Source organism: Hyperolius riggenbachi, chromosome 9 (assembly GCF_040937935.1).
Source record: "Hyperolius riggenbachi isolate aHypRig1 chromosome 9, aHypRig1.pri, whole genome shotgun sequence".
NCBI lineage: Eukaryota > Metazoa > Chordata > Amphibia > Anura > Hyperoliidae > Hyperolius > Hyperolius riggenbachi.
Genome location: NC_090654.1, coordinates 162,286,301 through 162,302,644, shown reverse-complemented (window position 1 = coordinate 162,302,644; position 16,344 = coordinate 162,286,301). Strand labels below are relative to the sequence as shown.

The window sequence follows — 16,344 nt, the reverse complement described above, 5'->3', positions numbered from 1 at the left end:
CTCTCTGTCTAATGCTACGTACACACATGCGACAACGATCGTTCGTTGTCAACGACGAACGAACTTTTAATTGACGAAAGAACGACCTAAGTAAAGTTAGTTGTAAAAGGTGTGTAACCATCACATCGTTAGAACGAACGTTACACAACGTAAAAGCACCTATTGCGCCTGCGCATAAAAATGAAAAGTTCCATGGAGAAATAGTGAAATGCGCATGTCAAGCCTAGTACGAACGATCGTTTCCAACGATGTACTACTTTTGCAAACGATCGTCGTTGGGAAAAATCCGCCAAGCTAGATCGTTCGTTTTGAACGATCTAGCTCATCCGTTGTTCGACTTCATGGTCGTTGGCTGCTCTTTTTCAAACGATCGTCGTTTGAAATGATCGGGGAACGATCGTTTCAAACGACTATAGTCGCATGTGTGTACGCACCTTAACACTAACCCCCTGACTCTACCTACTCCCTGCTGCCATAGGCGGCAATAGTAGAAGCCGCAATTTGCAGCAAGGAGATTAAATTATGGAGCTCGAATAAATAGCGGGCACTAGACGCCCGCTATTTATTGCATCCGCTATTTATCGGGCGGCATAATTTAACCTTCTTGCCGCTAATTATAGCTTGTACTCTCAAGAGGACTTAGTAGGGTCCTGGCAGCAGATCTGTACGTTCCTGTCTTCATGAGTCCACTTCCATACAATTTGATAATATATATAATTTAACTCACAAAATATATAAGGTTGTCTGTTTAGTAAGTTTCTTTACTTTAAGGCCTGGTGCACACCAAAAAACGCTAGCAGATCCGCAAAATGCTAGCAGATTTTGAAACGCTTTTTCTTATTTTTCTGCAGCGTTTCAGCTAGCGTTTTGCGGTTTTGTGTAGCGGTTTTGGTGTAGTAGATTTCATGTATTGTTACAGTAAAGCTGTTACTGAACAGCTACTGTAACAAAAAACGCCTGGCAAACCGCTCTGAAGTGCCGTTTTTCAGAGCGGTTTGCGGTTTTCCTATACTTAACATTGAGGCAGAAACGCCTCCGCAATCCAAAATCTGCAGCAGCCCGGGAGTATGCGTTTCTGCAAAACGCCTCCCGCACTGGTGTGCACCAGCCCATTGAAATACATTACCCTAGCAGATCCGCACCCACAAGCGGATCGCAAACTGCAGCCGAACCGCTCTGGTGTGCACTAGGCCTTAAAGTGGATCCGAGATAAACTTTTACTCATTGCATAATTGTGTTCCTTTCATATAGTTTATAGGGCATTCCTCAAGCTAAATACTTTTTTTGTTTTGTTTTAATACTCTAATTCCCTATAAACTAAATAAACCTCGCCCACAGCTTTTCACAGTGCCTTGGCATTTTCAGACAGTAGCAAGAGCTAAGAGGGGCTCAGTCTAGGCAGGGGGAGGGGGAGGTGTTACTAGCCACTGATTTCAGAGGCAGAGGGGAGGAGGAGAGGGAATTGAATTTACTCACAGGTAAGCTGATAGCATCTCCAGCTCTCAGCCTGTGACAATGTGACTAACAGAACATGGCTGCCCTCATTGTATCACAGGAATAAATATTCATACACTGTTGAAGCGGTTTGCAGATAGATTTGCTGTTTAAACTATCTAAACTTTAGATAACATATATAGACAAGTTACTTGTTATAGTTAGTTTTTCATCTCGGACCCGCTTTAAAGGTGTCTGACTTACTTGAGGGATGCCTTTCATTACTCTGTCTATGGTGTTATCCATTTATTTAGTAAATAGTTAAGACTTCACAAAAAATATTTTACACCAGTTTGGTTTGGAAGATGGATGTAACAGAGTAGAGAAAACTGAAGTTTCCATTTAGCCTTAGTTTGTACAACCACACTTTCACACAGAATTACATCTGCCTCCGAATTGCGACAACTCGGAGGGGGAATAGTATTTAATACCACCCCCGAGTTTAGTGGCAGCAGGGAGAGCCGTCATTCTGCTCTCCCTGCGCCTAACTGACTGGCGCCGAGACGCCATGTACTCTTGTTGATGGGTTATCGGGCACTACAACAACACAACGTTTGTAAAGTGAATTTCTCTCGTAGGACCCAAAGCGCATAAGCTTGTCTCAGATCAGTATATAGTGATGTGTACAGGGGAAACATTTATGCGATCATAAATGCCAGACTAAACAGGTGGCTTTTCAGTTTTGATTTAAAAGTGTCCAGGGTTGAAGCTGTCTTGATTTGGCAAGGCATTCCAAAGGGTAGGGGCAGTATGACAGAAGGTTCTGGCTCCAAAGGTTTTTAGTTTGACTCCAGGAATGGCCAAGTTATTGGATCCTTATGATCTGAGGTTGTGGGAGGTATGACATAGTTGCAACAAATCGTTCAGGTACCCAGGGCCTGGGTTGTGTTGGGATTTGAATGTTAGCATGCCAATTTTGAAAAGAATTCTCTATTTTATGGGTAACCAGTGTAGTGAGCAAAAAATTGGTGTTATGTGGCAATGGCAGGTTTGCTTGAATCAGCAATGTATACTAGCTGCAGGCGGTATAAGTCTTTATTTGAAAGGCCTGCATAGAGGGCATTGCAATAGTCTAGCCAGAGGGATGGATTTAGCACTAGGCACGAGCCTACAGGTGCCCTGTGCTCAAAGGTGGGCATGCAGTACTGTGGTGCTGTTCTGTACTCCCCTGGCCTCCGCGTATATTATGTAGAGTGGCAGCCGCCACCCCCTCCCCCAAGGCCCCCACCCACAGCCGACTCTGTTCTGGTGTCCCCCCGCTTCCGTATGTACAATGCAGAGCAAGGGCGCAGCATTAGCAGCGCTGAGTTGACTCACCCGGGGGGACCACAGAACAGCGTCGGCTGCCGGTGGGGGCCTTTAGGGGGGGTTGACTGTCACTCTACCTTCTATACACGAAGGCTGGAGGAGCACAGAACAGTGCCGTGGGGGAAGGGGGGAGAGCACAGAACAGAGAGTAAAAGGGGATTGCCATATTATTGCCATAGCATACTTTACATTGTATACGACAGATGCATGGATGTGCTTAAATCACAGTATAAATCACAGTATACACCCTGTATAAGGACTGAGAGTGGGTGGGTAGTTATGTACTGCCTCTACTACTCTGTAGTTAGAGGAAAGTGTAAAACAAAAACCCTGACTTTTGGGGGTTATACATTTTAGGTACATGGCAGACTAGCCATGATGTGATGAAGGCAATAGGGAATTTATCACTTGTAGGTCTGTCACTTGGGTACCTCAGCCTGTCTACCTGCCCTTTGAGGTTTATCACTGACCACTGGAAAAGGGAGTATATTACTGAGGGATTTTTCAGTGTGTGCATATGTGTGTGTGCGCACACCTGTGAGCATTTGTCACAGAGCACTGGGTAATGTGTTAAAGAGAATCTGTACTCTAAAATTCTTACAATAAAAAGCATACCATTATATTCCTTATGTTCTCCTGTGCCCCTCTGTGCTGTTTCTGCCACTCCCTGCTGCAATCCTGGTTTGTAATTAACAGTTTTAGGCAGTGTTTCCAAACAAAAGACTGGCTTCTAACCAGAGTATCATAGGCTGAGAACTAGCTTAAGGGGCCCATACACCTAACGATTTTGCCACCGATATACAGTCGTTTCGATCACAGTGATCGAAACGGCTGTGAAATCGCTGCGCACTCCGCTAACAGAACGATCGTTCCCGTCGATTCCCGTCGACCCATCCGTGCGGAAGATTTTTCTCAGTCGCTGGAGGGTCGGGAGTGCGTCGATAGCGGCGTTCGAATGCCCGACGACCGACGCAATGTAATGTATGCGGGGGAGCGGCGGCAGCACCACCACCTCCACAGATTGTCAACAGTTTCAGGCTGAAATCGGTTCACAATCTGTTTGCAGTAAAGGTGGCCATACGATCCCTCTCTGATCAGATTCAATCAGAGAGGGATCTATCTGTTGGTCGAATCTGATGGCAAATCGACCAGTGTATGGCCACCTTTACTGTGTGACTCATGCAGAGCTTGGGGGGGGGGGGGGGGTGTAAAGCTTCTGCTAATGACAAGCAGTGCTGCACATTCCACACATTCCAGCCTCAGCCGGACAGACAGGACAGAGGAAAGAAGATAAGATTTATTACAGAAACAGTGCAAGTAGGAAAGGCTGCAGTAAGACAGACCACATTAGAACAGTAAATGGAACTTATAGGACAGAAGAAATAAGGCTCAAAAATTTGTTACAGAGTCTCTTTAAGGCTGGTGCACACCAGGGCGGTTCGTGAGCGTTTTCGAAAATGCTAGCAGTTTGAAAACTGCTTGAGTAATGTATTTCAATGGGCTGGTGCACACCAGAGAGATTCGTTTTTTCCACAAACGCAAACTCAGGGGCTGCAGCATTTTTGAGATTTCTGAGGCGTTTCTGCCTCAATGTTAAGTATAGGAAAGTGGAAAACCACTCTGAAAAACTCTAGATCAGAGCAGTTTTCCAGGCGTTTTTGTTACAGAAGCTGTTCAGTAACAGCTTTACTGTAACATTATATGAAATCTGCTACACAAAAACGCTCCAAAAACCGCTAAGCATGTGTAGAAAATCTCTCTAAACATGCCTAGAATCGCTTGGAAAATCTGCTTCAAAAACCTTTAGCGTTTTGCGGATCTGCTAGAGGTTTTTGGTGTGCAATGGCCCTTACTTGGAGATTTGTCACTGGAGGCTTGTCAGTGAGAGTTTCAATCACTGATCACTCAGGGCCCTTTTCCACTAGCAATCACTAGCGTTCACGCTGAACGCTAGCGATTGTGATTCAGCAAAAGGAAAAAAATTCCCGGCGATTTCTCAACGATTGCGATTTTGCTATGCTATGCACTGCATAGCAAAATCGCGGCAAAAATCGTTCCGCGGAGCAATCGCGATTAAGTAAAAAATGAATCGCGGTAGTGGAAATTACCTACCGCGATTCCTATGTTAAAAAGCAAACCGTAGCGCTTTTAAAATCACTAGCAGTTTGCGGTATTGCGATTAAGCAATCGCAAACGTTGTAGTGGAAAAGGTCCCTCAGGGACCTGTCAAAAGGGTTCTGTCACTGAAAACTGAGAGTCCATCACTAGAAGGTCAGCCTGTTGGGATATGTCACTGAGCACTAGGAGTCTGTCATTGAGGGATCTGTCACTGGAGGGATTTCCACATAGGGGAGAGAGGTATGTCCCAAGAGGTGAGGTAGGGGTGTCTGCTAACAATGGTCTGTCACTGATAACTTTGAGGGATCCATTGTTATTAGAAACTACTGTACTGTTTCTAATACTAGCCTAGCCCTATTGCATTACACTTTGGCAACAAGAATTCTATATGCTTTACTGACAAGTATGATGCAGTAAGTGGGGCAGAGGGTTTTGATTAGTGTTGTCCGGATCATGAACGATTCGGATCTGAATCTATTTTGTGAGTCGAATCATCCGAATCATCAAAATGAGTGATTCGGATTGTAAAAGGGGCGGGGCCAGGAGTGACACGCCCCCTCTCAGCGGGCAGCGGGGTCCTGGAAGCAGAGCAGAGATGGATCGCTCTGTTGAAGGGGAGGCAGCCTTGCAGGGACAGCAGGTAGATGATAGTGATGGGAATTCCGGCTCTTCTCAGAGAATCGGCTCTTCTGAATCGGCTCCCATTAAAGAGCCGGCTCTTATGGCTCTCAATCGGCTCTTCATTAAATATCACTAGACACCACTCAGAATCGGAGTAAAAGCCCCGCCCCCATCTCCTTGACAACTCCAGACTGCTCCTCTGACTGGTGCAATCCCTCCTGCTACTGCTCTGCACCGCCCCATACACTCCTACAAGCTGCGAGAGGAGGACTACATCTCCCAGCATGCCTCAGCGCCAGTGGCGGCTCCAGGAAATTTTTTTAGGGGGTGCTATGCAGGTGCTGGACCAATTTCTGGGGGAGCTGACGACCTGCAGCAAAAAATGGGTGTGGCTACAGCCGCGGCGAAAAAATGGGCGTGGTCATGACCGGATGAGGGCGGGGCTAACTGTAATTTAAAGTGAACCCAGGGTGAGAGTGATATGGCGGTTGCCATATTTATTTCCTTTTAAACAATTCTAGTTGCCTGGCAGCCCTGCTGATCTATTTGGCTGTAGTAGTGAACTGAATTACACCAGAAACAAGCATGCAGCTAATCTTGTCAGTTCTGACAATATTGTCAGAAACCCCTGACCTGCTGCATGCTTGTTCAGGGTCTATGGTTGAAAGAATTAGAGGCAGAGGACCAACATGGCAGCCAGGCAGCTGGTATTACTTAAAAGGAGATAAATATGGCAGCCTCAATATTATTCTCACCTCGGGTTCCCTTTAAAAGTGCAACGCAAAGACAGAGGGCCCAAGTTTTGGTGACCCTTTCCCCAGAAAATTCACATAATTGTGCAGGTTTTCTAAAGAAAATACACGTAATGTGAGCAGATTTTAACAAAAAACACATCCAATGACCCCAATATGCACAATCGGTAGCAGATATGGCCCCAATATGCACAATCGGTAGCAGATATGGCCCCAATATGCACAATCGGTAGCAGATATGGCCCCAATATGCACAATCGGTAGCAGATATGACCCCAATATGCACAATCGGTAGCAGATATGACCCCAATATGCACAATCGGTAGCAGAAATGACCCCAATATGCACAATCGGTAGCAGAAATGACCCCAATATGCACAATCGGTAGCAGAAATGACCCCAATATGCACAATCGGTAGCAGAAATGACCCCAATATGCACAATCGGTAGCAGATATGACCCCAATATGCACAATCGGTAGCAGATATGACCCCAATATGCACAATCGGTAGCAGATATGACCCCAATATGCACAATCGGTAGCAGATATGACCCCAATATGCACAATCGGTAGCAGATATGACCCCAATATGCACAATCCGTAGCAGATATGACCCCAATAAGCACCACCTGAAAAAGAAAAGAAAAACCCATTTACTCACCTACAGCCGAAGACCTTCTTTCCCGACCTCCTGTCCCGACCTCCTTGGGGCGCGCAGCGCCCGCGCGCCCACGATCCTCTTCCCGACGTCACGACGAGACTTCCTGCCTGCATGCAGAGAGCAGGGCTACGGGAAAATGGCCGCCCGAAGTCTGCAGAGCAGGGCTCTGGGCGGCCATCTTACCGTAGCCCTGCCTGCTGCTCCGTGCTGCCGCTGTGTGAACTGACTTGGCGTCTTTTAGACGCCTGAAGTCAGTTCACTCCAGGGGGTGCTTTGGGGGTGCATGGACAATTCTAGGGGGTGCTCGAGCACCCCCTTGCACCCCCCTGGCGCCGTCCCTGCTCAGCGCCCTTTATTACAGACCAAAGCAGGGCTGTGTGGGGCGGCTGAGGCATCGGCTCTTTTGAAACTGAGAACCGGCTCTTGTTGTTCGCAGCAAAGAGCCGGCTCTTAGAGCCGGCTCGTTCGCGAACGACCCATCACTAGTAGATGAGAGAGAGGGGACATGTGTGCCACTGCCAGATATGTGTAGAGCACACATACTGGCTGAAATGTGCTGCTCATTATAGGCTGTCTGTTCTGTAGTTGTGCACAGTGAACACATTGGAAGCTTTTGGCTCAGCTCTGCACAGCTCAGTAACTTTGCAGGCACTGTGATTGCAGGGCAATATGATCCTCCCAGACTCAGAGTCGGGACAAGGTCCTCCAGCACCCAAGGCTGAGACACCAAAGTGCGCCCCTCCATCCCTGCCACCCCAGCCATCACACACTGATTGCTATTAGACTAAGAGGCGCCCCAGGGCCCACAACCTCCCCAACACCTTAATATGTAGTTATCTGGCTTGCAGTCACTGTCATGTATCCCCTTTTCTTATTTCTTTCTGCTTCAAACACAATTAGGAATGACAGCTGAATGAATTCTGCGCCCCCTCTTACACTGCGCCCTGAGGCTGGAGCCTCTCCAGCCTATGCCTCGGCCCTAAACAGCTGCGCTTCACTTCTGGGAATGCTTTCTTTCACTGTGCGACGTTTGCATTCAAAGTATACAGATGAACATATAGGTGAAATATATGTAAAGCATATGATTGCAACATGTGGGTATTGTGTGCAAACAAACATTTCTGCTCTCTGCTCGTCCCTTCTCTGTCCACTCCCTGCCCTCTGTCCATCTTCTCCCTTTCTCTGCGTGTCCACCCCCCTCCCCTTCTCTGCCCACTGCAGCGAAAGACCTGTCCTGCTATTCATTTCACCCCCTAATGCTTCCGTAGTAAAATGATCCGAGATTCGGTTCAAAGATCCGGATCTTTTCAATGATCCGATTTGAATCATCCGGATCATTGAAAAGAACCGAACTTCGCATCAGTTTTGATTGTGAAAAGGGATTGACTATCCTAGAGACAATACTATGGGAAGCAATAACCAGTTCTATTTCTGTGACGTTGATACACTAACATACATTTGCTTTAGAAATAAATCTAGCTCTATCCTAAATACTTCTCGTATATACTGCTGGCATTGGCTGTACGACGCTGCGTTTCATTACTTCATAATCACTCTGCGCAAGAACACATAATAAGATGTTACTGTTACATGAAAACTTCTTGGAAAAAGTGATTTATGTAGCCACGTGGTCAGAGACTGTGAAAAGAAGCAGCCCCGGATTCCAATCCACACAGGATTCCATACATGCCTGGCGCTATCCCTCCTAAGAGCCCTCTGCTGGACACAGTATGTATTACACACATCTTACTCTGACCTACGGAGGATAAGGTTTCACTTTACTCCTTGGATCAAATTTGGATTTGGTAATCCGATTCCGTAAAATGAGCTGATGTATATAGAGAAGAGAAGCATGCTCTCCAGATACCGCACATGTGAGTACATTTTATAGGAGGGTCACTGCAGCTGGAACATGGGGAGAAGGCTGGAATGCTACGAGGTACTGCAACATCCGTTTCGGGGTATAGGAAAGTTTAAAGGTGTCAGCCTTGAGCCTGAGTACTGCTTTTATTACACAGACGTGTTTGAAGTGATGCACTCAGCTGTGTGCTGCTTTTATGAAGCAGGGACAGATAACACGCACTGTTGGTTACAACGTTGCATGATGTGACTCAATATCATTGGTTTAAACTGACATTCATGGATTTTGGTCATTTGTTTCTGCTCAGAAGAACTAGTCAACTGTGTGCCTTTTTCCACTAAAAGCATTTTGGGATCCAATTTCCATCGAAAACTGAAACAGCGTTGCAATGTTTCCATTAGCATAGCTCCCAACTGTTCCTCTTTCAGAGGGAAAGTCCCTCTTTGGGAGCCCTGTCCCTCTGTCCCTCTTTCCTCCTCATGTGCCCCTCTTTCAGGACTTTGTCCCTCTTTCTATGTAAATATATGTATATTTCTCTACTAAAATATGTGTTTGTTTGACTCTAAACTTTATTCCCATCCTTTAAATTGATATATTACTAATTTTAAAATGTTAATATGAAGGAAAATGAACCAGGATAGAAAGGACCAGTGTGGTTTGAATTATAAAACAACATATTTTTCTTATGGAATCTTTTTGGTATGCGTGACTAGGGGTGTGATGGGGCGTGGTCAGGGGTTTGGCAGGGGCGTGGCTTAAATGTCCCTCTTTATCATCTCAAAAAGTTGGGAGGTATGCATTAGTACAGTCGGTTTGTGGTGCCTTTTTGTATCAAGCGCAGGGGCCTAACTAGAAATCACTGGGCCCCCCTGCTAAACTTTGGATGGGGCCTCCTCAGCTGTAGTTGCTGGAGAGGGGAGCGCTGATGGTAGCCCGAGGTGAGAGGGGGGGGGAGGGGTCTGGGCTCCTCCCGCTGCTGTTTGTGCCTGCTGCTTCCCCTTCCTGCGCTGTGCGCCCTTCTGCCCCTAAAAATGGCCCTGGAGGGCCTCAGAGCCAGGGGCCCCCCTCAGGCTTCTCCCCTAAGGACCCCCTGCAATGCATCCCTTGCAGGGGCTATTGTTACGCCCCTGATTAAGCGCAGACGCAGTCCTGTTGCATTTCTCGTGATAAAATCGCATAGGAATCATACCGCTGTTCTGCAATTAAAAATATTTTCAAGCTTGTTTTCTTTTCTCAATTCAAAAAGCATACACACAGCAATTGTACCGTTCACCTGACGGATCACAGTGGAATTGTTTTAGTAGAAAATATAAACAAACACAATTGAATCACATTTCATAAGTGGAAAAGCGCCATAGGATGTGTGTATTCATCTAATGTTATGTAAAGTCACGAATAATACAATCTTGATTGTACAAACTTACCACTTCTATGTAATATGAGGGACTACTCAAGTATCCATTCAAGGTATATTCACTCACTTAACCCTTCACTACATAGATTTGGTAAGATTGTACAATTAAAATACCTTCATATAAAACAGTAGCAGTTATGTGGCCTTTTACCACCAATGCACCTTGTAGTCCTTCAGTGACAGGTTTTCATTGCAACCATTAATGCACACGTAATGCTGTACGGCGCTGCATGCATCGCGTAATGGCATTTGGTTCTGTCGCACCACACTAACGCATTAATGTGAACGTGCCAGTACAATATAATTGCATCACATTAGCAATACGATTACATTGTCTGATGCAACACACTGCAGCACCCCACTGTGAACTTAGCCAAAAAGCTAAAGCATACGGATAAGTGCCCAGGGCCTTTGAGTTGGCTATGCTATTATTTAAAATATTTACTTGCATTAAACTTGCAGGACCACTGTCGCAAAAATATTAAAAATTAGAATATATGTAAACCTATACAGATAAGAAGTATTTTTCTTCCAGAGTAAAATGAGCCATAAATTACTTTTCTTTGGTTTAATAGAAGAAAAAACGTGCACCTTCCGTCCTTTGATGTGCGTGTTTATTTTCAGCAGTGACATTCCATCACATCGGATCTCTTACATAAGTCTTCTAATCACATGACCCATGCATAGCGGTGGTGGTGGAGGAGGTGGGTGGCGGGTGAGGATGGCGGAGAGCGACGGCAGTTTCGTGTCACAAAGACACTTAGTCACGCTGGTACGCAGCGTGACCAAGTGTCTTTGTGACACGAAACGGCCGTCGCTCTCCGCCATCCTCACCCGCCACTTACCTCCTCCACCACCACCGCTATGCATGGGTCATGTGATTAGAAGACTTATGTAAGAGATCCGATGTGATGGAATGTCACTGCTGAAAATGAACACGCACATCAAAGGACGGAAGGTGCACGTTTTTTCTTGTACTAATCCAAAAATTTACTTTTCCTTTCTCTGTGACATGACTGAGCACACGTCCTCAATGTTATTGACAGCAAGGATCAAGACAGAGGTGGTGAGAGTTTTTTGCTTTTCATTCCTTCCACTGCATATTTTGAATAGGAGTGCCGCACTATACTTTTTCTTTTTCCTCTGTGAACCATAAATTACTTTTCTCCTATGTTTTTGTCACTTACAGTAAGTAGTTGGTATCTGACAGAACAGACAGGTTTTGGACTAGCCCATTTGCTCATGGGGAATTCTCAGGGTTTTCTCTCTGTCCAACTGCCAAAAAAGTGTGCAGCAAGCAGGGAGGCTGTGTAACGATTGGTGTCAGCACACAGAGAGAATTTGATTGATGATGATCTGCAGAATCATCAACAATACAGATGTATACTTGATTATGGATGATCTGCAGAATCACCAATAATACAAGTATGACTAACCTCTGGACACCAAATGAGTAAAGTACTAGATGAACTGAAGGCTATCTCCCGAGGAGCGGGAGATATAAACGTCTCGGCCAAGAGCCACCTGAGGGGCAGGTGGCCCTGGGCAATGCAGAAACTATCTCCTAGATAGCGAGGACCTAGTAACCAGGGATCAGATGGTAAACTGTACTGCAGCCAGAGGAAGAGACCGCTGGCTGCTAACAGGCTGGACTCTCTGAGGAGCAGGAGTCCTGGATGCAGCTGACACCTGGTGGAATGGTGTTACTGCTAGTACAGATAGACTGAGCACTCAGGGAGAGTGACAGCTTGAGTGGTCGGGCAGGCCAGGTTGGCAACACACGAGCAGATTAGGTACAGAGAGAGAGACTGATTCGGTAACCAGGTACAGGCAGGGTCTGGCAACAGGTAGGCAGATATGCAGAGGTACCGGATCAGAAGGCAAGAGAAAGGTCGATAGAGCAAATGGTCATAACATATAAGTATAACAAAATCCTAGACTGGGGTGTGAGTTCCTTGGTCTTGAAACCCTGGAACTAGTCTAGAGTATAACACAGTAATGGCACAGTGTTCCTAAACTTCAGTGTGTGGTCCTTGGTCACAACACCCTGGAACTGGACTAAATGATAACACAGCAATGATACAGAATCCCTTAGCTTGGGTGTGAGGTCCTTGGTCACAACACCCTGGAACTGGTATAAAATATAACACAGCAATGACACAGTATCCCTAAGCTTGGGTGTGAGGTCCTTGGTCACAACACCCTGGAACTGGTCTAACATATAACATAAACGTAATCTGGCTAAGTGTGAATTCCCAGGTCCTCCTGGTTCTAACACACTGTGGGATCTGACTGGTCTGAGTGCTCACACGTTAGTATTCGCAACGGCAGACAACCAGCAACTGACAGGCAAGAAGTATTTATAGTGCAGTGCTCCTCAGCGCCGCCCAGCCCCACTCAGCCAATCACCCACTGCGCTGGAATCAGCTGATCGTCCTGATTAGCTGATCCCTCTCTTATTGGCATGAAGGTCCTGCCTCCCAGCGCGCGCAGCTCTCCATCTGTGTGCACTACTAGGCTCAGACAAACCAGACGCATGCTGCTGTGCGGAAACCGCCAGTCAGAACGCGGAGACAGCCGCCCCGCTGCCAGACCGCGCGGCGGTGTCTCCACAATCCATTACAGTCTGTCCAGCATTTTGGTATAAATCTTTTTCAAGGAATGTCTTTATAAAGAATAAAGGCCATGCTGAGAATCCCTTATGGAGAGATGGACTAGCCCAAAACCTGTCGGTAATGTCAGATTTCTACTACTTACTGTAAGTGACAGCAACATAGGAGAAAAGTAATTTATGGCTCATTTTACTGTGGAAGAAACATGCTTCTAATTTGTATGTGTTTACATATATTTTAAATTTTAAGATTTTCCTGACAGTGGTCTTTTAATGAGACACTGAAGCAATAAACATGTTTATGATATAATGAATTGTATGTGTAGTACAGCTAAGAAATAAAACATTAGGAACAATGACATACTGGTAAGTCTAATATTGTTTCCAGTACAGGAAGAGATAAAGGGACACTGTAAGTAGTTCGGGGGAAAATGAGTTGAACTTACTCGGGGCTTCTAACGGTCCCCCGCAGACATCCTGTGCCAGCGCAGCCACTCACCGATGCTCCGGCCCTGCCTCCGGTTCACTTCTGGAATTTCAGACTTTAAAGTCTGAAAACCACTGCGCCTGCGTTGACATGTCCTCAATCCTGCTGATGTCACCAGGAGCGTACTGCGCAGACAAAGACCATACTGGGCCTGCGCAGTATGCTCCTGGTGACATCAGCGGGATCGAGGACACGGCAACGCAGGCGCAGTGGTTTTCAGACTTTAAAGTCTGAAATTCCAGAAGTGAACCGGAGGCGGTTCCGGGGAATCAGTGAGTGGCTGCACGGGCACAGGATGTCTGCGGGGAACCATTACAAGCCCCGGGTAAGTTCAACTCATTTTCCCCCAACCCCCCCCCCCCCCCCCCCCCCCCCCACCTACAGTGTTGTCTCCTTGATGCTCTTTTCACACTGCCTCCGTTACGTTTTATTGGAATGGACAATATATATGCATCCCAATCTGATGCAATTATATTTCTATGGTAAAAGAGCGTTTACATTGGCAGTCAAGCAGGGACGGATCTAGGGGGGGGGGGGGGGGGGGGAAGCGGGTATCTTGCCCCAGGCGCAGTTTGTTGAATTCTTAAAAAGGCGGCAAAATGAATGGCAGTTTAGGCGCCAAAACCTGACCTTTAGGCGCCAAAACTTGACCTTGCCCCAGGCGCAACTTGGTCTTGATCCGTCCCTGCAGTCAAGCATACTTTGAATTTACTGTATGCTTCACTGTATGTGTATCATTGTGATTTCACGGCACTGTTGCGTTGTAGTGTTCACAACGCAACATGAATAGTGTGAAAGGACCCTATAACCTCATACGTGACCCGCTAGAATAAACTTGGCAAGAGTTGAGTGTCTGTTGCTGTACATTGCGGGACATTACAGTGATTTTTCCAAGAACATTATGAGCAAAGGATACAAGTAGTAAAAAAATTTAATTGCTGATATAACTTTTTGGATAATCCTGGATAAGTCATCAGTGATATCTGTCTAGGCAGCGAAGGGGTTAAGGTCTTCTGAGTTTGGCAGTTGTGGAAGGAAGTGGTGGCTATATTGGGCTCGATCAGAGCTGTAGATGTAGATCCAGTTCCACCTTAAATCTTCTAGGAAAGAGGCGGTGTTGTGGGCGTCACCAGAAGCAGGGAGGCTGCAGGGTTTCGTATTGACATTCGTTTCAGGCATGGGAGGGACAGACAGACAGCCAAACAAGGAAGTTCTCTCTCTGGCTCTGCTGATGACTGCCTTATCACCCGGAGAGGCTGCAGCACTTTCTAAACCCAGCATGTCAGGTCAGTGATTACCGTGTACTATGTGTATGGAGGACATGTGGTGCATAGTGACACTGACTTGTCATTGTAGACAAAGAAAGTGACATTGGCTAACTTTCCTCTGACTGTGTGCTCTATGGCAGGAGTACAGTAAATAATACTGGGCATGTGTGTTCAGAAATATTTTACTCTGTGTAACGTTACTGTGCTATATAACATACATAAGTATGCAATGTGCAGTTTTATGCTTGGACATTACACTAACTCAATATAAAAACCATTAATGTACAATTCTGTACAGTGTTGTTTAATGCCTTTTTTAAGGATGTTTGTTATTCATCTAAAAAGTCAACTGAGGACTTGAGTTACCAGTTATTATACATGTGGCTCGGAATCTCAGCATTGAATAGGGTTGCCAGGTCGGCTGATGGAGAAAACCGGACGGGGGGTGGAGTTAGGGGCGGAGTCAGAAGCGCACTTTTATGTAGAGTGGGGCTAAGCAATGGGCTTTTTAAAAAATGTTTTTTACAGTATTTATATCGCACTGACATCTTCTGCAGCACATTACAGAGTACATAGCCATGTCACTAACTGTCCTCACCAGTACATGCACATAAGAGACCACTTTTCACCAGTAAATGCACATAATAAGAGACCACTTTTCACCAGTAAATGCACATAATAAGAGACAGCTTTTCACCAGTAAATGCACATAATAAGAGACAGCTTTTCACCAGTAAATGCACATAATAAGAGACAGCTTTTCACCAGTAAATGCACATAATAAGAGACAGCTTTTCACCAGTAACTGCACATAATGACAAACAGCCAGTTGTCCCCAGTATATGTAGCCAGGGATATATGTGTCCAGTATATGTAGCCAGAGGTATATGTCCCCAGTATATGTAGGCAGGGGAATATGTCCCCAGTATATATAGCCAGCGGTATATGGGCTCAGTATATGTAGCCAGGGTGTATATGGGCCCAGTATATGTAGCCAGGGTGTATATGGGCCCAGTATATGTAGCCAGGGTGTATATGGGCCCAGTATATTTAGCCAGGGTGTATATGGGCCCAGTATATGTAGCCAGGGTGTATATGGGCCCAGTATATGTAGCCAGGGTGTATATGGGCCCAGTATATGTAGTCAGGGGGTATATATGCCCAGTATATGTAGCCAGGGTGTATATGGGCCCAGTATATGTAGCCAGGGTGTATATGGGCCCAGTATATTTAGCCAGGGTGTATATGGGCCCAGTATATATAGCCAGGGTGTATATGGGCCCAGTATATGTAGCCAGGGTGTATATGGGCCCAGTATATGTAGCCAGGGTGTATATGGGCCCAGTATATGTAGCCAGGGTGTATATGGGCCCAGTATATGTAGCCAGGGTGTATATGGGCCCAGTATATGTAGGCAGGTGTGTGTCCCCCCCCCCCCCCCAGGAGGGAAGCAGTCAGCGCAGAGAAGAGGGAGAGCGGTGAAGAAGGGGGCCATCTCCCCCCCTTCGCTCACCTTAGGGTCCTCTCCCTCCCTCGCGGTCTCCTCCGATCGGTGTGTGCGGTGGCTGGCAGAGGGGCGGAACTTACCTTCCGTGTCTCCTCCGTCTGGTGACTGGTCTCGTCGCAGGCGCCGCGCGGGATGAGTTGCCACTACTCTGGTCTGATGCAGACCAGAGCAGCGGCTGCGGCACCAGAACTTCCGGCCGGCGCATGGAGCGACACGGAAGGTAAGTCCCGCCCGCTGCCAA

General features: G+C 46.4%; 1 protein-coding gene across 4 annotated transcripts in view; it reads left to right on the top strand.

Moving 5' to 3' along the window:
* Positions 1 to 8,746: 8,746 nt before the first annotated feature.
* Positions 8,747 to 16,344, top strand: part of CARD19 (caspase recruitment domain family member 19) — a 100,431-nt gene continuing 92,833 nt past the window's right edge. For 3 of the 4 annotated variants that reach the window (XM_068253636.1, XM_068253635.1, XM_068253638.1), the window contains exon 1: positions 14,516 to 14,614. In XM_068253636.1, coding sequence (XP_068109737.1) covers positions 14,560 to 14,614 — 55 coding nt within the window. In that variant the 5' untranslated portion in view covers positions 14,516 to 14,559. Of the gene's footprint in view, positions 8,830 to 14,515; positions 14,615 to 16,344 lie in introns of those variants that run through there. The other variant, XM_068253637.1, reaches the window with a different exon arrangement.